We start from the raw sequence: 25,607 nt of genomic DNA on the forward strand, positions 1-25,607 counted from the left end.
AATTTGGGGCTTGGGGCGTTGCAGCAGCGTCTTGGCCGTGATGCTTCGGTATTTGGTCACTGTTCGAGCCGCTTGTTTCGTGTTCTGCACGCTGAGGTGCAATTCACGATTCGCTTGCAGTCAGCCGTGTCAGCCAGCTGAGCCAGCCAGCCAACCAACGAGCCGCCTGGCTCCAGCGAAATTCGCAAGTACGTTTGAACTCACCAAGTTCACCGTGCTCTTGACACGCTTGTCCTTGTTCGACTGGATTCAGCCGGTCACTCGATGGTCAATTGTGATTGTATAGCAGCTATACCAGGCGACTCCATCGTCCTCTCACTGAAAGTCGTTGGAACCGCCAACTCATTTCCAGGCGCACGCAACGTCTAACGAAGCAACATTTTGGCGGAAGCAGATGGACGTGCGAGGCGGTATTGAGAAAATGACGTCGTTCTCTTCGGCTTGTCGCCCGTTAGCCGGTCCGTCCAAGTCACAGTCACAGTCACAGTCACAGTCATCATCGACTCAAAGATTCAAATTGCGAGCTAAAGTCACCGGTATCAACAGCTCAAATCTAACATTCTGTGAAAAATGCACCAGTTCACGTGACTCCCGACTTGCAGCAAGTTGAGCTACTATTTCGGAAGTCGGGCTCAAGACTCTCTCGGTCGGGGGGGGTTTTTTTTGGGTCTTTTGGGGATCAAAGCTTTCCTTGCTTGCTGTATGGTCAATCCTGAACAAAACCTTGTCCTCTGGTTGACGTCTATGCTTTCGGCATCCAGACGCTTGCTGTTGCTCTCCTAGCGGCGCTCAACTAGACATCCTCTCATTCACGTCTAAGATCAAAAGATCGACGTCTGGCTCAGCCTCTCGAAGCTGGTCCAGGCAACAAAGATGCTCTTCTGCCCAACGTGCGCCAACTGCCTTATCATCCAACTCGACGATCACGGAAACAACAAGTGGTCATGCCACACTTGTCCATACGAGTTCCCTATCGTGCGACAGATGACCACACGCCAGCATCTGAAGCGCAAACAAGTGGACGATGTTATGGGTGGCGAGGAGAGCTGGAAGAACGTCGATTCGACCGATGGTGAGTTGAGCGCATGGCACTCTGGAATTTTTTCCGTGTTCAAGAGTTGGGCTGACTTTTGTGTTGGTTGTATCACAAACAGCGCCGTGTCCAAAGTGCGAGAATCCAAAAGCTTTCTTCATGCAACTGCAAATTAGGTCGGCGGACGAACCAAGTAAGTTTCACGTGGCGTTGGACGTCGGCGTGCTGGCCAAGACCGAGGTGGTGAAAGGACGCTGATCATTTTGTTGTTCTGATTCTGACCATCATGTTGATAGTGACCACATTCTACCGCTGCACAAACGGTCAATGTGCATATCAATGGAAAGAAAATTAGCACGCTTCTGTACTGCACAGCCGATCCGGACGTTTTCAACATACCCAACAGGCCTACTGTCAAGTGCCGATTCATCGTCCCGCACTGCTTGCCTGTTTGCATTTGTAACACTATCTCTCTTTCAATCTATGCTTTTGCTCTGTACATGGTCTCATTGGAGCTTGTTGGTTTGTTCGACTGCGAGACATGACTTCTATCAGAGTGACGGCGTGAACAAGCCTTGTTGTTCTCGGCCGCGAACCGTGAATCAATCGTGGATACACGAATCGACGCTTCACGCTTGCTTGCTCTCCACATTCACATGTTCAAGTTGACGTTGGTGATTCACAATCGTGAATTACACATCCACTTGATCACCACACAACCTGCACCGTGCACCGTGTACACTCGTCGATTCTTCAAGTCGCATATTGATCGCACTCATTTGCACGGAACCGTCAGCTGACTAGCGCATGGCAATGTGCGTGATATTTTGGACGGTCAATGACCCTCAGTACGAGCTCGTGATCGCGTCCAACAGGGACGAGTTTCTCTCGCGACCAACGCGTGCTGCCGAATGGCACAGCTTTGACTCGCGCTCCGCTTCGCCCCGCGTCTTATCCGCCAGAGATTCCACGGGAGGAGGAACGTGGTTGGGCGTCAGTGAAAATGGCGCTTTTGCGGCCTTGACCAACTTCACAGAGTCCGCGCCTCGCATACCGGTGGGAATGGATGGCTTCGAATCAAGAGGTGGCTTGGTACGCGATTGGCTCACATTGCAAGCAGCCATGTGTGGCGGTAAGCGTAGCTTGCAAGAGGTGAGCACGCAAGTGCAAGAGTATTTGAACAGCGTTGGTGCAAAGGGCGATAGGTATCCCGGCTTCAACTTGCTCGTCGGTGCGCTCTCACTGCAAGGTATGGTCGTCGGCTATGTCACCAACCGAACACTTCAAGGACAAGTGGTTCGAGACGCTACCGTCGACATGTTTCTCCCTCTCCCACACGGAGCCACAGAAGCCTCTTCAGCCACGAGCCCACCCGTCGGAATGTCGAATAGCATCCTTGCTCAACCTTGGCGTAAAGTCACCTCTGGTTCCCACTCGTTCTGCCAAATTGTCTCCTCCCACCACACACAATCCACCACACTGGAAGACATGACCGAACAGCTCTTCGACCTGCTCTGGACATCGTCCAATCCGCCACCTTCCCAACGATCCGAACTGCAAAACTCCGTGCTCATCTCTCCACTCGAGTTGCCCGCTTCGGCTAGCACTGAGAGAGATTGGTACGCTACACGAACGAGCACTGTGATCACCATAGCCAAAGACGGCTCGGCGAGGCTGGTCGAGAGAGACACGTTTCAACTCAGGGATGCGCAACCAGTACTCGTCAACGGCCCGGAAGCAACAGCAGCTCTCGCAGGCAGAGACGGTGGTCAACGCATGTTTGCTTGGCACATCCAGTAGGTTCTTCACTGACGAGCATGATCCACTGCAACACACAAGTTGGTACGAAGCGTCCATCATGCATGTACATTCCACTTGTCGCTCTCGTCTCATGACGCCTCGAGCATGGCATCCGAGCGCACAAACATTCACGATTGGAATTTTTGAGAGAATTTGGCTTTTCTGGTGCGCAAGAGTGAGTTGTAAGATGGTAAGAAGTTACAAGATGAGAAACGGCGTTCCTTGACTGGAAGACGTTGCCCAACAGATGGATGGTGATTTTGTGCGAGAACGACGCAAGCGATCGCGCAGAAATGCAAAGGGGAACAACCTCGGCGTACGTGGCCAGCTGTCCACTGAAGGGCTTTGGCGGTCCTTCATTTTTGGGAGGGAAGAAAGCGGGGCAGAGAGATGGAATCGCTGGCGTTGACAAGAGGGTGCTGACAGCGGCAAGTTGGCAGTCTGCCCGAAAAATGCCGCTGCTATCGAGATCGAAATGAGGTACAAGAAGAAAACAAACGTTACACGAGACGATCATGCAAAGGCGGCGTAACGACAAGATTTACTCGTCATCCTCCTCCTCGTCATCCTCCTCCTCAGACTCGTCCTCCTCCTCTTCAGCGGCGGCCTCGAGGCAGGCAACGGCGATTCGGTCAAGGTCACGCATACCATCCTGCGAGATGCGACGACCACCCTTGGGGTCCTTCTCGAGAACACCAATCCCCTCGAGACCCTGCACAACCTTGCGCTGGACTGAACCGGAGGCGTCGGCGTGGTGCGAGGGGCGGAAACCGCGGTTCGAGGCACCACCGTGGAACTTTCGCAGGTGGCCGATACCGACAGCCTTGCGCAGGTAAATGTGACGCGCCAGAGCGGCAGCACGGACGTAGAACCAGTCCGGGTTGTAAGGCGCCTGCTCCTTGAAGTGACCCGTCTTGACAATGTCGACCCAGGTGGGCACCTCGATCTTGCCTGTGAGTTGGTGCGAGCAGAGCCGAAGCGGTACGCAAAAAGTCAGTACGTTGTTTCCAAAGTAGACATGTAAACAACTTTTGGAATTCACGTCCGGCAGGTCCATCCTTTGCTTCTCGACATCAGCTGGAGCTGCATCATAGTTCCCTCGACTTGAGCTTCCGTCCGTCCCTTCTGTCGACTTGTCGCATCATCCCCGATGGACGCCCCAATCGTACTGCATAGTGAAGGCAAAGGCACTTGGCATTTCCCGAGGCGATCGTCACATCCACCTGATCGTGATGATGCAAGATCGCCAGTATCTGCCAAGAGTCCATTCCTGTCTTCTGTACGCTGGGCTTTGTTCGTCTATCCCCTCGTCTAGTCAAGCTGGTGCCGTTGCTTTCGTCGACGCATGTCCCATATTGAACACGCTGGTTGACCCGCCAAATGTGATGCTGTGTCTGCGTTAAAACACTTACCAGATCGCTTGAGGTGTTGCGCGTAAGCGTCAATGAAGGTGGAGGCGTCGACGTCACGAACGCTAAAAGATGCGAACCAAGTAGAAGAGAGACAGGTCAGCGACGGTGCAAAAGGTTGGCAGTCGAAAGCCCGTTGGCACAAGAGAAGCAATGTGTGTCGCACCATCTTTATCGTAATGGGTGGTGAGTGCAGAGCAGATGCAGATGCAGAGGAACCGCGTTGGGTTGAGATGGCTTCGGAGCTCAGCGTGGCATGTACTGCTGCTGCAATGTGCCTGGTTTCTTCTGACTGAAGACGCCAAGTGGGCATGGTATAGAAGCGCGCATGAACACAAGTGTCGGAAGTCCTGCTGGTATCAAAGCTGGCAAAGTTGATGCAGGCGCGATGACTGGTCTTGCATTTTTCATTTTGCTGAGAATGACCATCCAGGTGAACTTGTGTGGCATATATGGCTCAATGAGCAACAAGGACTCCGGCATCGAGCAACAAGTTCAGTGAGCCTTTGCCGTATCGCAACTCTTCCGATGCTGTGTAAACTGTTTGTATCCGTTGCGACACTGCCATCCAAGTTGCAAGCTATTGCTGTGATACCTCTCGTGGGCCGAACGATGATCGTCTGCCAGCTATGAGGTGTCGAGATGGCGAAAACGGTCCTGCTGATCTGCTGATGACTGGAATGTTGGCTTCTGCGGATGATGCGAGGCTCTCTGCTGCCTATGCTGAATGCTGGAGTTGCTGATACTGTTTGTGCTGCTGCTGCTGCTGCTGCTGACTGCAAACGTATTGGCCATGCGACGAGGCGAGGCGGTGCAGACTAATCCATGCGACGGACGACATTGCTTCTCTTGTGCTTCGTCTGATAGAAGTTGATACGTACTTCGGCATGATGGGCGATGTATGTGTCTTGAGGTGGAAGAGAAGGGTGACGGTGAGGACGATGTACCAAAGTCGATCTCTGAGACGGTGAGCGCTCACGGCGTATTGCAGTTGCGATTTGCTGCTGGGTTTGTGCCAAGCTCCAACCTCGAATTTGAAAGAGACACGCTGTGCAGCCTTGCTGATTTCTGTCGTTCTCCACCGCACAATCTTGCCCACTCTTGTCTGCAAGCCGAGCCGTGTATCTTCCATGTCTAGTCAGCCTCGAGTCTTACCTGAAGTTCGGCAGCTAACTTTCCTTCCCAAGTTTCAGCTCCGTATTTCTAAGCTCGCAACCTGAGTGTGTGCTTGAGCTCATAATTCACTCGTATTTCGATTCAACCCAATTCAAGCTTCAATGAAGCTCGATTCAAAATTTTCAGAGTCTCATCCAACGCAAGCTGTTCGTGGGAACTTTTATCAAAGCTCGGCTCCGAAAAAGTACTATAAAACACGAACAAGATGTTGAACACGATCTAACACTGTATATTGAAAGTCATGAATCGTGAATCGTGACTCCAGGCACGATGTCCGTGGTCCACGCGTGACGATTACGGGTTCTCAGAACATCACGCATGCAACACGATGTCTCACAATTTAACAGCCTTGAGTAGTGAAGCGTGAAGATGAGAACGTCGTGCGTGGAACACGAACGGGCAACAAACACGAAACATGAAACTCGCAACTTGTGACTGTCTCGTTGCTTCGTGCTTCTCTCGGCTAATAGGCGCAAAAGAAATCAATCCGAACATACGACATATGCGAAGAGCCACACCAACGGAGAGTGATGAAGTCGCAATAACCAAGAGGCGCGAGAAGATGCAGTTGTTGCAACACGATGACGATGCCGTGTGCGCTTGACCTAGACTAGGTGACAAGCAGCGTACACGCTGGTATGCTCGTGCTCGTTCATACAGTAGTAACAACGCCGACTTGATGCATTCGCGGAATCCAGCTGGTTGAACGAAATCATCCTTGTGTTACCTCCATAGATAGGCTTGTCGTTCAAGTCGGTCTTGATATGGATCTACGGCACGAAGCATGGCGAAAGGACAACGGCCGTTGCTGTTGCGGCGTCTGCTCGTACGCCTGTGCTACTGCTTGGCTGAGCATGGCTGGCAATTGCTGCCAGTGCAAGCCGTGGCTCTCTCGACGCACATTATTGTACGTCGTGGGCGCATCAAAGTGCCGTAACTTGTAGACTGATACTGCCGAGCTAGCTGCGGTGACGATTCTTCTTGTCGCAGGACGCCAAATCGCGAGAATTGAGCATTCTCAATATGCTGGACAAGCAGTGACCGAACCGCGTGGGTCGGCGCGGGTCGCGCAGGTCAACACAAAGCTGGCGGACCACTGGTACCGGTCAATTGGCTAGCTTTCCGACGCGGTTGGCGCGGATTGGCATGCTCGCTCAGCTTGACCAGCAGCGCACCTTGCAAAGCAGCCTGGTCATCGAGAGCCTCGTACTGCTTCTGCATCCACTCGATCTTCTTGTTGATCGTGTCCATGATCTGTCGCCTGCCTTCCTCGAGTGCCTTGATCTGCTTTCTAGACTCCTCTTCAAAGGTGCGCAGGCTAACAACGCTTTCGGCGATCGTGACAATTTGAGTTCCGAGGTGTGAAACAGCAGCACGCACATGATCAGCCTCATGGCCAAGTCCTTTAGCTTTGAGTGCTGTGAGCAATTGTTCGAACTTGTCGGGCGATTCGAGCAGCCTGCTAAGCCATTCGCGCTCAAATTGGCGAAGCACTTCGGTGTCCTTCTGCAGCGTGGTGAGCTGCGTATGCACCTTGTTGAGCGAATTTTGCATGTTCTTCAAGATGGCAGCCGAGATGGCCGCGGTGGACGCTTTCGAGTCATTCTCTTTCTGGCCAGGGGGAAGGAGAGGCGGACCAGGTGGTTGCAAGGTCGACGAAGATGATGCGACTTGGTTTGCTGCGGGAGCTGAATCAGACGGTGCTGCCAAGACAGTGCCGGAGCTCCGTTTCGATTCCTTCGAGGTCGAGCTAGCAGCAGCAGCAGATGCTTGTGACGTCGAGGTTGCCTCACCCGCAGCGGAGTTAGACTGCAGGCCAACTGGTGGATTGGCTCCATTGGGATTTGTGGGCGCAACCGTTGTGTTGGCAGACTGTTTTGCGTTTGGTGCGATGGCGGCATCTGAAGCCTGGTTCTGCTGTTGCTCTGTATCAATGTCCATGGGTGCTGCACCGTCAGCTGGTGCTGTCGCTTCGTTCGAGGGATTGCCAGGCTTGGGGCTGGAGGCAGCTTCCGTAGCATGCTCTCTTAGCAAAGCCTTACTCTTCCACTTGCGTGCTAGCGCTCGAAGGCGTTGGTCCATACACGCTTGGTTCTCTTGGGTAGCTTCTTGAATGGCAAGATCCTTGATCTCGTCGAGACGCCATTCGAGGTCTTGTTCGTGATTGGCGACCCACTTGCGAAACTGCGCTTGTGTCACTGCTTTGGACTCTGAGTTCAAAGCGGTAGCCTTTGACGGCGACGGCGGCCGAGGAAGAACAGAGTCCTGCGTAGGAGCTGTTCCATTGGCGGATGCAGCCGATGGCTGTGCGGCGACGGCAGCAGGAGCAGCCGGCTGAGCCGGCTCAGCCGGAAGAACACGGGAATCAAGAGCAGAGGACGTGGGGAGAGGCGCAACGAGTGAGGCCATAGCGGGCTTGGATACGGGAGGGTTGGCGGAGACAGTGGGCGCAGGCGCGCTAGCGGAAGAGGAGAATTGAGCTACATTTGGATGATCGAGCTTTTCCTGTAATGCAGCCACTTTCTTCTCGAGGGCCTTGATACGTTGGCGATTGTCGTTGATTTGACCGACGTCTTTGTCGACGTCCTTGCGTAGCTCTTTGCGCGTGTCGGTGATTTCGTGATGGAGACGATTGTTGCCTCTGGTTAGCGCAGATAGGTCACTCCTGATCTTGTTCAAGTCGCTCTGGAATCGGCTGCTCTGCCCAAAGAAGGTACGCGCGTGATGATCGAGCTCTTCCTGACGCTTGCGATCCTTGCCACGCTCGTGCTTCAAGTCTTGCAGCTTTGCCTCGAATGGTGCAGTTGCAGCTGCCAGTAAAGCGGGAATGATCCGAGCATCCACATCGACGCGCCACTGGAGCTGCATGCGGTAGAGATCGGCGGAGTTGGATTTGATCTTTTGCTCTAGACGTGTGACGACTTGCTGCTGTTCGGCGAGCCTGGCAATATTTCTGGGGTCGTTGGGGCCAGCGTCGTTGAGCCATTCTGCGACTGACTTTAGCTTGCTTAGCTCCTCCTCGAGATTGCGACGATCTTCCGAGATGGCAAAGCTCTTGATCTCGATCTGGTCAAAGAGCTGACGTTCGGGATCGGAAGCGTAGAGTCGAGCGACGAGGTCGGAAGGAGATTCGATCGAGGTGGAGGTGCTTGTACGAGCTGTGGTTGGCTCGAGCCGATCTATGAGCGGATTGCGGCTTGAGGAAGCGACTCGATCAAGAGTGGAGGCCGACGTCGAAGCCAAGTTGTGGCTGGAGCTGGGGGATACGTTGGATGCGAAAGCGTTGCTGGCCGCTGTGCCCGACGTCGACGGCGCGTCATAGTCGATGGGGTCGTTGCGGGCTGCGAGCTTGTCGCGAATGTGATTGGGACGGACGCGAGGGTCGCGACCGCTGCCGTAGGAGCTCATGAGCGCAGGAGCGACGCTCGCGGTAGGACCAAGACAAATGACAGTCAAGAATGTGATGCGACGGAGAACTTGGGCGGATGCGCAGTCGTGCGACTCGAACAGGCTTTGGCAAGGTGGGTTGAGTGCAAGACTTGACGGCCATAAAGTTGAAGCTTCGAGAAGGAAGTCGAAAGGGCCGGGGTACGATCGAGGATTACATGCGTTCAAGTGTAGACGATCGAAGGAATGGTAGAGCGCAGGACGATGCTCGATGAACAATAGCCCGAGATAGACAGACAATGTGGTGATGAAAGGATTCACGGATGAGCCGACAAGTGAAACACAAAAATCAGAATCGTGAATCACGACTGCGTGATGAGCTTGGAAGCATACTCGTGACTATCACACGTCGTGAATCGTGAATCGTGAATCGTGAATCGTGAATCGTGATTGAATTGACACTTTACTGTACAAGCGAGTCGCGACTGTGTGCTCAGCTTCGTTGAATTTCGATGCAGAATCGCATTCACGATTGACAGTCACGAGTTCACCGTACACCGCGCACGATTCGCGATTGATATTCACAATTCACGATTCGTGATTGATTCATTGATTGTTCTGTGCCGTGGTGATTCATTGTGGGTCTGTGGGTCTGTGGGTCTGTGGGTCTGTGGGTCTGTGGATCTGGACGATTAGGTCTTACTTGGTCATTGCACCTCTCGAGCTACACAATGTACTGTAGATTCGCGATTCTATCAACTCGGATAGCGCAGACCAACACAACACGCTTCCAACTCTCGAAACGTAACCAAGAGTCGTGACTCGTGAGTCGTGACTGTGCTTCTCTGTCAATCGCGTAAGGCACTCACGACTGTGCACCTAAGCAACCTCGCGTTCCGTCGCATTTACAGTCACAGAGTGATTCACGATTCGTGATTGTGATTCGTGATTGTGATTCGCGGTGCGGTTTTTTGGCACCTTTTTGGCGCCTTAAATTGCGCGTCCTTTTTCACTCGTAACCACCAAGGTTGGAATTTGGGAAACGCGAGTGAGAAAACGGATTCTGCGCCGTCCCGTCACAAGTTATGATTCATAATTCTTATTAGCAAGCAAAGATATAAATCTAATCATATATACAGTACAGTAACAACGAATCACCAATCGCGAATGCAGGTCGAATTCGTGATGGTGAATTTTTCTTCCTTTCAACACAAACAAAAAAAGTCAAGTGGAGAAGATAGACCAAAATCGTGAATCACGAATGTCAAAATGGCGAACCGTTTCGATCATATACCAACCTTTCGCTACCAACACAGGTCGCCTTAACGCTCTGCCAACATTACCATGAAGAAGCCTGTGAAAGAGCGCTACAACGCTAAAGCGCGGCGATCGTCCATAGGAGGCTCTTCCCACAAAAATAAGCGCTCGCTACGTCAACGAGATGCTGACGCTTACGATTCAAACTCTCACCTCATCGTTCCAGGCAGCCAAGAAGATCTTCGCCAAAAGCAAGCAGAACAGCAGCGAAAACAGCTTCTAGAGAACTCTGGTCAAGATGCTTCCGCTCCAATGTCGTCAAAGAAGCGCAAGCGCCTCGATGCTTACATTGCCTCTCGTCTCAAAAAGGAACAACGTGTCAAAATCATGGCCAAACTTGCACAAACCTCGGCCGAGATCGATCGCACTGCTCTCAAATCAGCAGCAACACTCGGAACAGGAAGAGCAAAGACCATGGAGGAGCGCATAGATACCGCCGGCCAAAAGTCGGATCGCAGCGCCAAACGTACAAGGAGGACCATGCAGGGCGCCGTTATGCAGATTCACGAGGATGACGACGATGCTGATCTGGACGAAATGCACGCCACCAATCATTTCCATCAGGATGAGGACGACGCAAACTGTACGCCCCCAGAACACATGGAGGACGACGGCCAAGACCATGGACCTGTCGGCGAGGTCGAAGAGGATCCGGAGCGCAGAGCTAGAATCGTTGCTGCCGCTAGTCTGTTTGACAAGTCAAAGCCAGCAGGTGCTGCTGCTGCTTCCACCTCAGCCATCTCAGCCGCGTCTACATCTTCCTCTTCAGCTCCAGGACCGGCAACCGCCCTTGCGTCTGCTTACGGTTCCGCTTTAGCAAAAGATGCCAACGGTAACCCGCTCATGCCGGTTATGCGCAAACGAACCAAGAAGCCCAAAACAACCCGAGTCAATGCCGCTACAAGGCTTCAGCAACCTCCCGAAAGCGACTCCAGCTTTGACAGCTCCGAGTCTGAGGCCGAATCCTCATCCAGACCCAATTCTGCCGTGGCTGTCAACGATGATCTCATCGGGCCCGCTCCTCGTGCGTCGCTCTCCAGAAAGAATCAAGAGAAACGATTGGCGCAGACTGTCGACGCCAAGCGAAAAGCCAAAGCTGTGCCATCTGGTCCCGGTTGGGATCAGAAAGACTCTGATGATGAACAAGTTCCTCCTCAGATAGTTCCGCTCGGCGAGCAGCTCGACCAAGACATGGACAATGACGACGTTGATGATGAGCAAGATGACTCGGATCTTGGCTCAGAAGAGCCCGACACGGACGAGGACGAAGATGCCGTCTTTCTCGAAGCTATGCGTCGCCGAGGTCTGCTCAAAAACGGCGCTACTCTCCTCGACGGTGCGCACCCTTCCACCTCTGCACCAGCTACTCAGTCCAAATCAAAGTCAGAGACGATTGCCAAGGCTAAAGAAGAGCTAAAAGACGGCCAAGGCGAGGCCAGCAGCGGACAAGCTGGCTCAGCTGATCATGACCACGATTCGGCAGAGACTTCGGACGACGAAGAGGAATCCGACGATGCAGAAGAAGATGAAGACGAAGAAGACGATGACGAAGAAGACGATGAAAAAGAGGACACAGAAGAATACCGATCTCGTCGAAGAGGTATCGGCACAACCAAGCGCAGCTCCGGCTTCAAGGATTGGGCTCGTGCCGCCCTGGGCATCGGTGGTTCGGCTACCAACGCCCCCCAGCCAAATTCCGCCCAAGGCTTCGATGCCATGGATGCCGAAGCAGACGACACAGCTTACAACCTCGAGCCCGTCGCAGGCTTCAAAATCAAAGTAGGCGACATCATGCCCAAAGACGGTGTCGCACGTGGCCCTCTCGGTCGCGACCAAGAAAACATTAGAGAGCGTTCTGCTTTCGCTGCTCAGCACTACACCGAGCTTGAGGCTGCAAAGGCTTCTCACCCGGACCAATCCACCAAAGCCTTGGCGTCGGCACCCTCGGTGCTTACTCATGTCGAGGTGGAGCGCTCAGAACAGCTCTCTGCAGCTCGTTTGCGTTTGCCCGTTGTTGCCGAGGAAGACAACATTGTTCGCACCATCATGGAGAACACCGTCACTGTCATTTGTGGTGAGACGGGTTCCGGTAAGACCACACAGGTACCGCAGTTCCTCTACGAAGCTGCGTTCGGTTCCAAAGGCAGTCTCAACCCAGGCATGATCGGTGTTACTCAACCTCGACGAGTTGCCGCTGTCAGTATGGCTCAGCGAGTCGCCTCGGAACTCAATCTGCCTGCCGATCGCGTCTCACATCAAATCAGGTACGATGCTACTGTAAGCCCCAACACAGCCATCAAATTCATGACCGACGGTGTGTTGCTTCGAGAGCTCGCCACCGATTTCCTCCTCACCAAGTACAGCGTCATCATGGTCGACGAGGCGCACGAACGCAGTATCAACACCGATGTGCTTATCGGCGTGCTCAGTCGTGTCGTCCGCTTACGCGAGAAGCGTTGGCTCGAACGCGTTCAAGATGCTCGACCCCTGCGCCTTGTCATCATGAGTGCTACACTGCGCGTGTCTGACTTTACCGAGAACACAACGCTGTTCGCTTCACCCCCACCCGTTATCAACATTGACGCACGCCAGCATCCCGTAACTGTTCATTTCAACCGCAAGACCGTGCAGGACTACCTCACAGAGTCGGTCAACAAGGCAACCAAGATTCACGCGAGGTTGCCACCCGGTGGTATCCTCATCTTTCTCACAGGTCAGCAGGAAATCACCACGGTGTGCAAAAAGCTCGAGCAGCGGTTCGGAAGCAAGGCGATCGAGCAGAAGAAAAGGAATCGCGAGCGCGTGCAGGGTCGATCCAAGTATCATCGTTCACAAGACAATCAGCAAGGCGATGATGCAGAGACGCAAGATGCATCGGCTCCGCGTGTCAAGATGACTGCACGCGATGGCGATGTTGAAGCGGAAGAGGTGGATCTGGGACTGGACCGCGATCTTGCTGCCGATGTCGACGACGGCGCCATGGCCGATGAGGCCGATCCGGACGCACTCGACACCGACGACGAAGAATCCGATGTCCGTCACGATGACGACCTTCCCGACGAGCTCAAAGACGACAGCGACGTACCCATGCACATCCTGCCGCTCTACTCGCTTTTGCCGACAGACAAGCAGATGCGTATCTTCGAAGCTCCACCCATCGATACGCGTCTCGTAGTGGTCGCCACCAACGTGGCAGAGACGTCGCTCACCATCCCCAACATTCGCTACGTCATCGACTGTGGTCGATCCAAAGAACGCAAGTACGATCTCACTAGCGGTGTTCAATCGTACGAGGTGTCGTGGATCAGCAAAGCATCGGCTTCGCAGCGAGCAGGTCGTGCTGGCCGAACAGGCCCCGGCCATTGCTACCGACTTTACTCGTCGGCGGTCTACGAAGATCACTTCAGCCAATTCTCGAGCCCGGAGATTTTGCGCACGCCCGTCGACGGACTCGTCCTGTCGATGAAGGCCATGAACATTGACAATGTGGCCAACTTCCCGTTTCCGACGCCGCCGGATCGTGTTGCGCTCAAAAAGGCCGAACAAGTGCTCACCCACCTGGGTGCGCTACAGGCTCCCGAAGTGGCATCGGTGAGTCTGGGCAAGAACAAGCGCAAACTGAATCATGCTCAGGTCACCGAGCTGGGCCGCGATATGACGCTGTTCCCCGTCTCTCCAAGGTACGCCAAGATGCTGGCGCAGGGTCAGCAGCACGGATGCTTGCCATACATTGTTGCTATGGTAGCGGCACTCAGTATCGGCGACCCTTTCATTCGCGAGCAATTGATCGAGGAAGAGTATGGTGATCGTCGACGCACCGCAGAAGCCCAAGACGACGGCAAGGGGGACGACTACGATCGAGCCTTCGGCAAGATGGACGGCGACGAAGACCTGGATGCCGAACTGAAGAATCTCACCAACAGCGAAATGCTCGACAAGGAGAGGCGCAAAGCGCGACGCGCCAAGTACTTTGCCACGATGCGCAAATTTGAGGCGCTGGGAGCAGGCTTGTCCGATACGTTCCGGCTGCTCAGCGTGGTAGGAGCGTACGAATACGCCCGAGGCAGTGTTTCCTTCTGCGACAAAAACTTTCTACGCCCCAAAGCGATGGAAGAGATCCACAAATTGCGGGCACAGCTGTGTAGCCTGATCGCATCCACTTTCCCGGATCTCGCCGCTGCGCTCGCCAATCCCAAGTTGGCGCCGCCCAACGAAACACAGCTCAAGGTGATCCGCCAACTCATCGCGTCGGCCTATATCGATCAGGTGGCGGTTCGTGCTGATCTAATTTCCAACGAAAGCGTCGTCGCAAGCTCGATGATCAACCCAGACGAACGAACGAATCAAATGCTCTTCAAGTTGCGTACCAAGGGCGGAGGCGATCGAATGCAGTCGACTCGCGGAGTACCTTACAAAGCCATGGGCGTACCTGGATTCGCGTTTATCCATCCTACGTCGTCGTTCTACCACATGACGCCTCCGGCTTGGGTGGTGTTCTCCGAGGTACAACGTAGCAACTCGAGATTTGCCAAGACGGGAATCGAGGAGGAGAGCGCCGGCACGGTGTGGCTGAAAACGCTCACGAGAATCAACCCTGTGTGGCTTACAAAGCTGGGTCGGGCATTGTGTACGTTTAGCAGACCGACGCCGGTGGCAGGCGGAGGAGAGCTGGATCGGTTCAAGGCCAACGTTCAGGCGGCGAAGGCGGGAGAGCAGGCGGTGCGAACTGTGCTAGTGACGCCGACGTACGCAGTTGGGAGTGAAAACGATGGCATGGCAGGTGGCTTAGGTTGGCAGTTGCCAGCAATCAAGGCGGAGCAGAGGTTCGTGGATGGTCGATGGGTTCTACATCTTTCATAAAAGTTTATTCAATGCACTTCACGCTTCCTGCCGTCACCGCTTTTGCTCTGCGTGTCGAGTTGTTCGTGGTTTGTGTCTCACAGCTACATCTTGGACTCTTCTGACCAATCCTCGGGCTGCTTGCCCTCAAGCACTTGCAACCCCTTGCTGTCGAACTTGACATTTTCAGCATGCTTGAGCGCTCTCCCGATAAACTTGGTGTGCGAGCCATACGCCAACAGCGCATCTGTCACGGGATGTCTGACCTCCATCCTTGTAAAAGCGAGTGTTTTGCCCATACTGATCACCTCACCGTTGATGTTGACGGTGTCGCCCGTTCCACCGGCACTCTTGACGTAGGTTGTGTTGATGTCTGTGCTGACGCCTGTGGAGTAGAGACCGTGGCTTGCGATGGCAAGCGAGCCGATGGTGTCGGTAAGCGTAGCGATGCAGCCACCGTGGAGGGTGCCGAGACGGTTGAGGTTGTGCGGACCGATCGCAAACGACGCATGGATCAGGCCGGGAGTGGCATGGGTGACGTGCAGTTGCGGAATGGTGACCGAGTCGTGACCGGACGTCGACTGGAAGCCGCGACAGATGCGTTGGACGAAGCGCAGACAGGCAGAGGGCTGGTTCACGGTCATGATCGCTTCGACAATCGAACAGATTGCGCCGTGGTGAGAACGTCTGACGGTACAGAGGCGGCGATGACGGCTTGTCTATGCTGTGGAGAGCAAGTTGTCCAAGCACCAAGCACGAAGCGTGAAGCGTCAAGGTGACCAAGTGTGAAGGTTGTGGGTGTTGGTCTCGGCACACGTCCGTCGTCGGATTCACGATTCACGATTCATGATTCGTGATTGATTTTTTCTCGTTCTCGTCCGACATTCGTACAACCTAACATCAAGGTTGCGAAGTTCCCTGTTCCCTCAGCCTGGTTTCACGTTTCGTGGTTCGGCTGGTTCGGCCGGCTCCGCCGACATGCCTAACATCCGTCCCCGCACTCATCACTTCACGCTTTCGGCATCGACGTGGGGGCACGGCGGCTTGTGCGACATTACCGTGTTCAAGCCCACTGTAATGCTAGCTGCACAAGCTTATTCGGATTCCGCTGCCGCAAGCTACGAATGCAGCGTGAGATTCGTGATGCTTAAGCGGCGCGAGGGGCTGATCAGAGCGCGGTCCGAGCGCCAATCGTGAATAGTGGTGTCCGTTAGCGTACAGAGCAGCGTTCGGACCTTGCGCCAGCTATGAGATGGGGCGTTGCACAGAGGTAGAGCCACTCACGCCCACGTCGCACCGTCGCGTACCGGCCTCATGATCCACAGTCCATCGGGCTCTGTTTGAAATGACGTGGGCTACGGTGATAGCATGGATTCTTGATTTGCTTGCTGATAAGGCCAATGCATTTTTGTGTTTCCGAGGCGCCGCAGCCGGTGGAACTGACCCAATGGCCGTTGATCGTTGCCGGCTGCTTTGAAATAGGCCTCATCCCCCACGCCGTCAAGATAACCGAGGCTAAATCGTGAATGGGCAGCAGCGCGTAAAAAACACGTCGAGATATGCATGCAGAGATCAAGATGCCGTGGACAATCACGAATCATGAATACCGAGGCATGAGGAAGCAACGTGTTTTTCTAGAGAGGCCGTGAGTGCCGTAATTGTACTCGTGACTGCAAGGTGGGCTCCCCCCACCACTTTTTGCGTACACGATCCGCTTTCTGGCTGTATACCAGTGGAAGGCGTCATAAACGGCATTCACAGATTGTTACCCCACTTTCTTGCACCAACCAAGCGTGCTCTCCACTTGCCTTGCCTCGCCTCGCCTCGCCTCGCCTCGCCTCGCCTCGCCTCGCCTTCACCGATCCCTTCTCCTTGTCCCAAGGGTGCGCTTTGTATATAGGTCTATGTCATTGTCAGTTTGTTATACTCCCCCGCTTCCAACCATCTGCTCATCCGTCCATCCTCTTGCAGTGACTCCTTTACCGCTTGAAAACGTTGCTACGAACATGACACAAATCACCCACGACCACCAACCCACGCTCCTACAACCTGGAGTCTGGACACCACTTGCAACACCGTTTGATGCGTCAGAGGAGATCGACTATGTCGCCTGGAAGAAGCACGTGCTGCGCATCGCCTCTGCTGGCTCCGGTCTCGTGATCATGGGCACCAACGGCGAAGCTATCCACCTTTCTGCACCCGAACGGTTCCAACTCGTCTCGACAGCGCGGCAGTACCTGTCGGAAGCCGGGCTGTCGTCGACGCAGATCATCGCAGGAACCGGTGTCGGATCTGTCAAGGAAACCATCGCCAACTGCGTGGATGCGGCTCGAGCTGGTGCAGATGCAGTCATCGTCATCCTCCCCGGCTACTTCGCCTCGGGGTTGAGCAAGGACCGTTTTGCCATCAAGCAGTTCTTCACCACGGTTGCGGACAAGTCGCCGCTGCCGGTGATGGTGTACAACTTCCCCGCATGTGTCGGCGGCATCGATCTCGACAGCGACCTGATCATCGACATTGCTTCACACCCCAACATTTGCGGTGCAAAGCTCACCTGCGCCAATGTGGGCAAAGGAGGTCGTATTGCGAGTACCATCCAACGTCCCGACTTCCACGTCTGGTCCGGTTTCGCCGACATCATCGTCCCCGCCACCACGGTCGGCTTCACAGGCGTCATCGCCGGAAGCGGCAACATTATCCCGCGAACCCTGGTTGCACTATATAAGCTCGCCTCAGAAGCTGTCCAGCAGAAGAATTGGGAAAAGCTCGCCGAAGCGCAAAAGTTGCAGCAGGTGGTAAGCCATGCTGATTGGGTGCTGTTCAAGGCGGGAATTCCCGGAACAAAGTGTGCACTCGACCGATGGTACTACGAGTACGGCATTTGCAGAATGCCCCTACAGCCGGCGACCAAGGAGGTCAAGGCCATGCTTGAGCTCGAGCTGGTCGAGGCAATGAAGATTGAGAGGCAGTTTGAGGAGCGTGATGGTGTTAGCCCCGCAAAGCCCTGATTTCGCAACACACAGCATCTGCAGCATCTCACTCCGTGATCTGCCAGGCTCCATGTTAACCACCCTGCGTCTTAGAGCTATATACTCAAGCAATTGTGCATTCATCCAAAGCTTGCGCTTCTGTTTTTGTCTTCTCAAAGTTTGTGTTGCACTGATCATGAACACGTTCAGCGAGTTGAACATTGCATCTTTTGATGCTTGCCTTACTGTCCCAATCGAGTCCAAACTTTGTTCGCCAGATCCAAAAAGGCCGTGCGTATGTGGTTCGGCAGTTGCAGTTGCAGTTGCTGTTGCGTTCTGCCTGCCGTGTCGCTTGTTGTGCTCTCAAACGTCGCCAACGTTTCTCTGAGTGTCGCTGGGATGCCCTCGTCGCCTCCAGCACTCAACTGCGGCTGCAGCGGTATCCTGGCCAGGATATCCAAACTTTGTTTGTCCGCATACCGTTCCACGGCGGTGGCTTTGCCAAACAGCTCGAAAGCTTTGCCCGTGTCAGGACTGACGAAGTGGCTCATGTTGAGCACTAGCCCTGCGATGGGAACACCAGTCTTTCGAAACATGGAGACGCCCTTTTTAGCGTCGATTAGAGCAACCTCCTGCGGTGTAGTGACGACGAGCGCCGCATCTACCTTGACGAGCTGTGCGAGTGAGAGTGCCACATCACCGGTACCAGGAGGCATGTCGATAACGAGCACGTCGAGCGGCGTATTACTGACATCCACCTGATCAGGAGACTCCGGTGTCGGTGCTAGAGGGTCGAGTCGCCAATCTACATCGAACAAGAGCTGCTGCGTCGCCTTCATCACCATCATCCCTCTCCATGCCACCACCTTTTCATCCTCTTCCGCCTCCCCCTTTGTCGAGCCAGATGAATTGTTACCGAGCAGAAATCCCATCGACATGCAGCTCACGCCGTGATTCTTCATGGGTATCAAGCCACCATACGATGTCAGTTCCGGCTCACCCATCGCTTCCAAACCCATGAGCTTCGGTACACTCGGTCCAAAGATGTCCAGGTCCAGCAATCCTATCCTTAGCTTTTTGCTCTTGCCGGCTGAGGATCGTAATGGTGGGTTGGTGAGCGAGAGTGCAACTGCAAGATTGGCAGAGATGGTAGACTTGCCGACACCACCTTTGCCTGACGAGACGCAGACGACTTGCTTGACGTTTGGGATCCGGCGTGGCTGTGGTGGACCAGAACCTCTACGCGGCATGGTAGGTGGAATGCGCTGGTTGTTTCGTGGAAGACCGAGTGGGTTTTCGTGCGAGCGAGATGTGCTACTTATTGATATCGTCCGTGCTCGTGATGGTGTGCGCAGAGGGTGGACAAACATCCCACTCAAATGTACAGCTGGACCCGAAAGGTATCCAGCCGCGTGAAGCCGCTGATAGGTCCTGTGTGCAGACATGATGCTCTGGGATACAGACTAGCCTCGAGGGACGAAGAGTTGAACAAACCGAATCGTGAATGGTGAGAGAAGAAAGTAGCACATCCGACATCCGACTTCCGAGATCAATTATCAAAGCTAAGCCTCCACATTCGTGATTCACGAAGTATGATTCGTGATCCGTATTTCCCCCGCAGAGCTAAACTCACGACTTGGGTCAGTCGTGGATCATGTTTCGACAACGATTGACGGCGTTCGACTCTCCTGCTTGCTTCCATCTTACTTTCCACTTCTACACATCAATCACTCCCGCATCCAGAATGTCTCATGACAAGCTTATGAGCGATCTCAAAGAACACAGATAGACGTCTCTCATAGAGTGTGGCAGCCGGAAGAAACGCATCCGCTCAACGCATGGCTCGTTTAAGCTTTGTTTCGGCATTCTAATACGATGGCCCCATCTAGGAAGCGGGTCGATGGGTCAGACCAGCCTTTGACACGCACGAAGAAACAGAAATCTGGACAGCAGTTAGCTCTAACGTCGTTCTTCACTAGTCCTTCATCCGTGTCAAAACCGACGTTTGTAGCAGGAGAGCCAACCTCTCCGACGCCAAGCGTAGCCAAAGCCAAGCAGAAGCAAGAGCACATCGTTGTGCACATTGACGGCAAACCGGATGAGGTAGGATCGAACGAGGCAGTCGCGTCCCAGGAGGAAAAGGATGCTGCTTTTGCGATACAGCTGGCTGCTCAAGAGGCAGGAGTCTCGACTGCTGAGTATCGATTGTGCATCAAGGGCGATGAGGATCTGGCAAGACGTCTACACGAGCAGTGGTCCGGACAAGATGAGGAAAATATCAAGGATCGCGAGAGCAGCACAAAAGCTGATACATCGTCTCCGCTTCAAGGGCATGCAACACCCACAGCCCCCGCTTCTCCTGGCAAGAAACCAGGTGCAACACAAAAGCCCGTCGATCTGGCGGCACTGGATGCATCCATACAGGCAATCCGTTTGGGTGACGATATCTTTGTTTTTGATCCTTGGACTATCGATACCTCTTCATGGCCTGTGACTAGCAACAAGCACGGTGTTCTTGCGCCCACTACTCCGTATGCGCTCTTGACGCACGCATTTGTGCTTATCACGGCGACGCGATCCCGACTAGCGATCACCAGCGTGCTCACCAATCTGCTTCGCACGGTGCGTGCTCATGATCCGGAATCGCTACTTGCCACCGTCTATCTTGTTAGCAACCATATTGCGCCGCCCTATGACGGCGTTGAGCTCGGGCTGGGTGGATCGATCATCAACAAGGCTATCAAGTCGGTTACGGGCAAATCGGCAAGATTCATGAAGCAGGTGTGGGACAGGACCGGCGATCCTGGCGATGTCGCGTACGAGGCCAAGAAGGATGTCAAGGCGCTTGTTCGTCCAGCTCCTATTACAGTGCAGCGTCTGTTTTCGAATTTGCATAGCATCGCGCGGCTGAGTGGGGCGGGAAGTGCGAACCAGAAGCTGGGATATGTAACCAAGCTGCTTGTTGCGAGCCGTGGTGAAGAGACGCGCTTCCTGGTGCGAACGTTTATTAGTCATTTACGTATCCAAGCGGTACGAACGACGATAGCGACTGCACTGGCACGCACGTTTGCGCTCGTTGAAGAGAGAGCGACGCTGGTCGAACCTAGCAATGCAAAAGAAAAGGAGAGAGCATCGCTGCTTCTGGTACATCCGAACGAGCGCCGAGGCTTGCTGGCAAACGCTGTCAAGCCCAAAGAGCGCCAAGATGCACAGCGTCTTGCGCTGATGGAGCGCCTAACACGTGCCGAAAAGCTGGTCCGTGAGGTGCGCGCGCGACACCCCAACTTTGGCGTGATCGTTCCATCGCTACTTGAACACGGGCTAGCAGGCTTGTCGGAGCATGTTCCACTTCGCATCGGGACACCCATATCACCGATGTTGGGGTCTATCACGCGATCGCTGGGCGCAATGCACGAAAAGCTCGGACCAAGAGCCTTCGTGTCCGAGTTCAAGTACGACGGGCAGAGATGTCAGATTCACGCGATCTATGTACCGCGAAGTGCTGGACTGGAAGCGCGCAAAAGCATCAAGGATGGTGATGCAACCAAATGTGGAAAATGGGTGGGGAAGAACGGCGAGATATACGTGAGGCTGTTCTCGAGGCACCTGGAAGAGATGACGGAAAAGTATCCGGACATCACAGATATGGTACCCATCTTGATGGGTCAGGAGAGCGAGTCGGATGCTAACATCGGTGGGAGCGCTTTCATAGACACGTCCAGCTGTCCAAGCAAGCAGCGACTACAAGACGCAACGGAAGCAGAAGTGGGTGTCAAGGCACAACAGGCGGGCGCGCAGAAAGCGCAAGGCAGAGGACAGGCCATCACTTCGTTCATCATGGACGCCGAGGTGGTGGCGATGGATTTGGAGGGGCGCTTGCTGCCTTTCCAGACGCTGGCGAATCGCAGTCGAAAGGATGTGAATTTGCACGATATCAAGGTGAAAGTGGGCGTGTTTGCATTTGACCTGATGTATCTGGACGGCGAGTCGTTGCTCAAGTCTTCCTTTCGAACTCGACGCAGACTGTTGCATAGCCGGTTTCTTGCTCTGTTTGCGCAGAGCGCGCTGATCGCGCGTTTCGCGCACGTACGCTCGTGCGAGAGTACAGACGCGGACGAGGTGGCGCGCTTCTTTGCGCAGGCACAAGAGTACAAGTGTGAAGGGATCATGGTCAAGTCACTGGATCACCACTGGGAAGCTCCTCCGACTAGAACGGAGGCAAGCGACGACGACGTTGGCAATCCGTCGGGTCGGCTGCAAAAGCTGGCCGATGTGGTAGAGGATGACCTGGCGATGGACAACGAAGACGAAGCGATACAGACGCTAAGGGATGGCGACGATGACAAGCATAGCGGAGGGAATGCAGCGGAATCGATGATGGCACGAACCGAGTTGGGAAAGGGCGTCAACGGACGAGGCAAGGCGCTGTTGTCGACGTACGAGCCGGACAAGCGATGCGAGTCGTGGCTCAAGGTCAAGAAGGACTACGTGGACGGGCTGGGTGACTCGCTAGACTTGGTACCGATTGGTGCGTGGCACGGCATGGGACGCAAAGCGACGTGGTGGTCGCCGATGCTGCTTGCTCTGTACGATCCGAGCAGAGGAGTGCTACAGGCGGTGTGCAAGTGCATTTCGGGATTCACCGATGCGTTTTACAAGGAGCTCAATGTGCGGTACGCGGAAGGCAGCGAGACATGTGTAAGAGCAGAGTACGGAAAAGGCTCACCGTTTGGAATCGAGCTCGAGACAGGCTCGCTTTGGCCAGACGTGTGGTGGAAGCCGAGCGAGGTGTGGGAGATTCGAGGAGCCGACGTGACGATCAGTCCAAACTACACTGCGGCGTTGGGGCTGGTGAGCGAAGAACGAGGCCTGTCGATCCGGTTTCCACGATTCATTCAGCGCCGAGAGGACAAGACAATCGAGCAAGCTAGCACACCTGCCAGCTTAGCCAAGATCTACTTTGAACAGCAAAACGCAGCGCCCGCAGCTGCGCAGCACGGAGAGAAGGCAGAGCAAGACGCTGCGAGTGACGACGAAGGCGGACAGCTTGCCACTGCTGCGGACGACGGATTCGAGTTCTGACCCAAGTTGGAGAGTTGCCATGAATTCATCCACGATCACGTTGGACGAGACCGAGTCGATGGTCGAGAACGGATCGCATCTTGTCACACGACAAGCTCATCAGCAGCCAAGCAATCCATTACCCACGACTGGTAGAGCCGGATGGGAGAGCGGCACGACAACTTTGTGAATGCGCGTGTGATCACGCCCATCGACGCGGCATGAACATTAGTCACATTGTGAGAGAGACAATCCACGCGGTGCGAAGAGTTGTGAGTCTCCTGACATGATTGGTGCATTCGTGAGTGGCAGATCCGTGATTCGTGATGGACGGAGTCATGATAACTTGGTAGATGGAGCCAATCAGATCGAGCTGATTGAAGCTGTAGGAACGGAACACGCGGGCCTTTCATTTATTTTATATAATAATATTACTATTAATACTCACCATTCGTGATTGGAATCAGTCACGAGTCAAACGTGAATCGTGTGGCGAATAGACGATTCGCGATTTGCAGATACAAGTTTCCAGAATGTCGGGACATACAGTACAAATATATAATCGTGAATCACGAATCGTGAATGTCGGATTAACTTAGTAAAGTTGACTCTAGATTTCAGAGTGACAAGTGTGACATGTGCCGTTTCTGCTTGGCCAGTGACCGTTACAACCGATCGACGGAGCAAGCGGGCTTGAAAGAGACAGCAAGTTTTGTTTATGCTTGCTCACTCAAGCATGCCAAGCATCTAACTGACACGCAGCAGGCCTTGAAGCTAGAGAACAAGAAGAACACAACAACGTTCAGCATGCAAGCCACGAGCATTCACGATTGTTGGACCAGATTCACGATTCTGATTCACTTTGAAGCGGGTTCGTGATTGTGATTCGTGAATTGTGTTTGCGAGAAAAGGGTCCCGACGAGGGAGTCCAAGCGTGTTCTAGGGAGGTACAACCGTCGTGAGTATATACAATCACGATTATCAGCTTCTTTGACCAATCGGAAGATTATTCATGGTGACGCGCGCCAAGCGTCAAGGCGTTAGCCGGTCGAATCACGAATCACGAATCACGAATCACGAATGTTTTGCCAGTTCAGTCGTGAGTCTGGTCGCTGCTGTCATTCGTTCATTTGTGATTCGTGAGTCGCAACTTGGATCGGGAGAGATGATCAACTCACAATCGTGAATGGTGAATCAAGATCGTGAATTTAAAAATCAGAAACCAGTCGTGAGCCCTAAGTTAACTAGCAGCGGGACGGAATTTGAAGTGGGCGCGAGTGATTGCCCACCTCGATGTACAACGTGGTGGCCAAGCTGCAGCTGTTTGCTGCAACAGAGGCACGTACAGTAGGTTCAAGCCAAGCCGCATCTGTGATGTTGCTTCTGGTTCTGATTCGTCGACACGACTTTACTCACATCTACCCAGCCGCCTCGTGCCCGTGCTCGTGCCCGTGCCTTTGTGGTTGGAGCAAGACACAACATTCACGATTCACGCACGACGGGTGGTGCGTTGTTGATTTCTATTCGCAAAAGGTCCACGGGTGACTGTGACAGATCCTATTCGTGACTAGCGCTCCCGAGTCAATTGGAATCGACCGAGTAGCGATCAGTGTGAGAGAAGAGAACAAGCGAGAATCACGCATCTTGGTTGCATTTGAATCACGAATGGTGGTTTCAATTGCACAGCCTGTCAATGCTACATGCGCTCTAGGAGGTGTGCAGAACTAGACGGTTCTGATTCGTGTTTGGAATGGCCATGTGCCAGGCGGATTCCGCGATTCACGGTTCTTTCCATCGTGAATCGTGAATCGTGAATCGGGAATTGGCCCCGGCTGCAGAACTTTTTTACCAAGCAAAGCAGTCAGTCGGTGTGTTGGAAAGGCGCAATTCGAGTCTAGTTGACTTGCTCGGTCTGCTCCGCCTTATCTCTGCAATAAATATTCGTGATTCTTGATTCTTTCTGTTTATTTATTTTTATCTCGCTCTTGCGTTTCCGATGTAACGTTAAGTATACTTGGTGTGAATCGTGAATCACGAATGTGACTTTTTTCGTGCTTCGAAATTTCGTTCGTGTGTTTGTCAATTCACGATTCGTGATGGTGGATTTTGTTTAATTTTTAATTTTCTGAGCGATTCACGATTCGAACAAGCGGAGATCCAACCGACGCCTTCAGCAACTGGGAGCGCGTGTGTGTGTGCGTATTTTATCCAAGTTATAGCACAAAAGGTACAGATACGGTAGGGTTAGGGTTAAGTTATGCTTGGCTGCGGTCCACTCGGATCGAATCTTAACGTGTCAACACTTATCGCTTCGCTGTACAACTGAGCACAGGTACTGTACAACAATCTTGAACATGATTCAACCACACGCTTCGCTCGCTATCTCTTGTTCACTGTCATTCACGATTTGGTCTATCTGCTCTGCCTTGCGCATCTCGCATACTTGATACGCTCGTCATCCGGCTTGCTAAGCTCCAACTGCACTGCTAAGTTAACTCAAATCCCAGCCGCTGTCTCGGCTAATCTGCCAATCCGTCACAAAAATCCAACTCCCGGCTCGCAAACCGTCCACACTCAAAGAACTTTCACAATCACAATCACGATCACGAGTACGAA

The 25,607-nt window shown here is 53.7% G+C and overlaps 9 protein-coding genes across 9 annotated transcripts; 5 read left to right on the forward strand and 4 right to left on the reverse strand.

The window, feature by feature from the left end:
- Nucleotides 1–873: 873 nt before the first annotated feature.
- UMAG_11550 (putative DNA-directed RNA polymerase III core subunit RPC11) lies at nucleotides 874–1,388 on the forward strand (the record flags this gene model as incomplete). Its single annotated transcript, XM_011392691.1, has 3 exons — nucleotides 874–1,072; nucleotides 1,155–1,226; nucleotides 1,330–1,388. 3 exons carry the CDS (start codon nucleotides 874–876, stop codon nucleotides 1,386–1,388), a joined length of 330 nt encoding a protein of 109 aa, XP_011390993.1.
- Nucleotides 1,389–1,846: 458 nt separating this feature from the next.
- On the forward strand, nucleotides 1,847–2,833 carry UMAG_04661 (uncharacterized protein; the record flags this gene model as incomplete). The annotated part of the gene is made up of 1 exon (XM_011392636.1): nucleotides 1,847–2,833. The coding sequence occupies one exon, from the start codon at nucleotides 1,847–1,849 to the stop codon at nucleotides 2,831–2,833; it is 987 nt and encodes a 328-aa protein (XP_011390938.1).
- Nucleotides 2,834–3,374: 541 nt separating this feature from the next.
- UMAG_11551 (40S ribosomal protein eS19) lies at nucleotides 3,375–5,131 on the reverse strand (the record flags this gene model as incomplete). Its single annotated transcript, XM_011392692.1, has 3 exons — nucleotides 3,375–3,784; nucleotides 4,246–4,307; nucleotides 5,124–5,131. The coding sequence occupies 3 exons, from the start codon at nucleotides 5,129–5,131 to the stop codon at nucleotides 3,375–3,377; spliced, it is 480 nt and encodes a 159-aa protein (XP_011390994.1).
- A 1,361-nt stretch (nucleotides 5,132–6,492) lies between these two features.
- On the reverse strand, nucleotides 6,493–8,826 carry UMAG_12279 (uncharacterized protein; the record flags this gene model as incomplete). Its single annotated transcript, XM_011392724.1, has 1 exon — nucleotides 6,493–8,826. The coding sequence occupies one exon, from the start codon at nucleotides 8,824–8,826 to the stop codon at nucleotides 6,493–6,495; it is 2,334 nt and encodes a 777-aa protein (XP_011391026.1).
- A 1,323-nt stretch (nucleotides 8,827–10,149) lies between these two features.
- On the forward strand, nucleotides 10,150–14,982 carry UMAG_04665 (uncharacterized protein; the record flags this gene model as incomplete). Its single annotated transcript, XM_011392637.1, has 1 exon — nucleotides 10,150–14,982. One exon carries the CDS (start codon nucleotides 10,150–10,152, stop codon nucleotides 14,980–14,982), a length of 4,833 nt encoding a protein of 1,610 aa, XP_011390939.1.
- Nucleotides 14,983–15,065: 83 nt separating this feature from the next.
- Nucleotides 15,066–15,605, reverse strand: UMAG_04666 (uncharacterized protein; the record flags this gene model as incomplete). The annotated part of the gene is made up of 1 exon (XM_011392638.1): nucleotides 15,066–15,605. One exon carries the CDS (start codon nucleotides 15,603–15,605, stop codon nucleotides 15,066–15,068), a length of 540 nt encoding a protein of 179 aa, XP_011390940.1.
- Nucleotides 15,606–16,967: 1,362 nt separating this feature from the next.
- UMAG_04667 (uncharacterized protein) lies at nucleotides 16,968–17,969 on the forward strand (the record flags this gene model as incomplete). The annotated part of the gene is made up of 1 exon (XM_011392639.1): nucleotides 16,968–17,969. One exon carries the CDS (start codon nucleotides 16,968–16,970, stop codon nucleotides 17,967–17,969), a length of 1,002 nt encoding a protein of 333 aa, XP_011390941.1.
- A 203-nt stretch (nucleotides 17,970–18,172) lies between these two features.
- On the reverse strand, nucleotides 18,173–19,375 carry UMAG_04668 (uncharacterized protein; the record flags this gene model as incomplete). Its single annotated transcript, XM_011392640.1, has 1 exon — nucleotides 18,173–19,375. One exon carries the CDS (start codon nucleotides 19,373–19,375, stop codon nucleotides 18,173–18,175), a length of 1,203 nt encoding a protein of 400 aa, XP_011390942.1.
- A 430-nt stretch (nucleotides 19,376–19,805) lies between these two features.
- Nucleotides 19,806–23,012, forward strand: UMAG_04669 (uncharacterized protein; the record flags this gene model as incomplete). The annotated part of the gene is made up of 1 exon (XM_011392641.1): nucleotides 19,806–23,012. The coding sequence occupies one exon, from the start codon at nucleotides 19,806–19,808 to the stop codon at nucleotides 23,010–23,012; it is 3,207 nt and encodes a 1,068-aa protein (XP_011390943.1).
- Between the last annotated feature and the right edge of the window lie 2,595 nt (nucleotides 23,013–25,607).

This window comes from Mycosarcoma maydis, chromosome 13, assembly GCF_000328475.2.
Source record: "Mycosarcoma maydis chromosome 13, whole genome shotgun sequence".
Taxonomy (NCBI): domain Eukaryota; kingdom Fungi; phylum Basidiomycota; class Ustilaginomycetes; order Ustilaginales; genus Mycosarcoma; species Mycosarcoma maydis.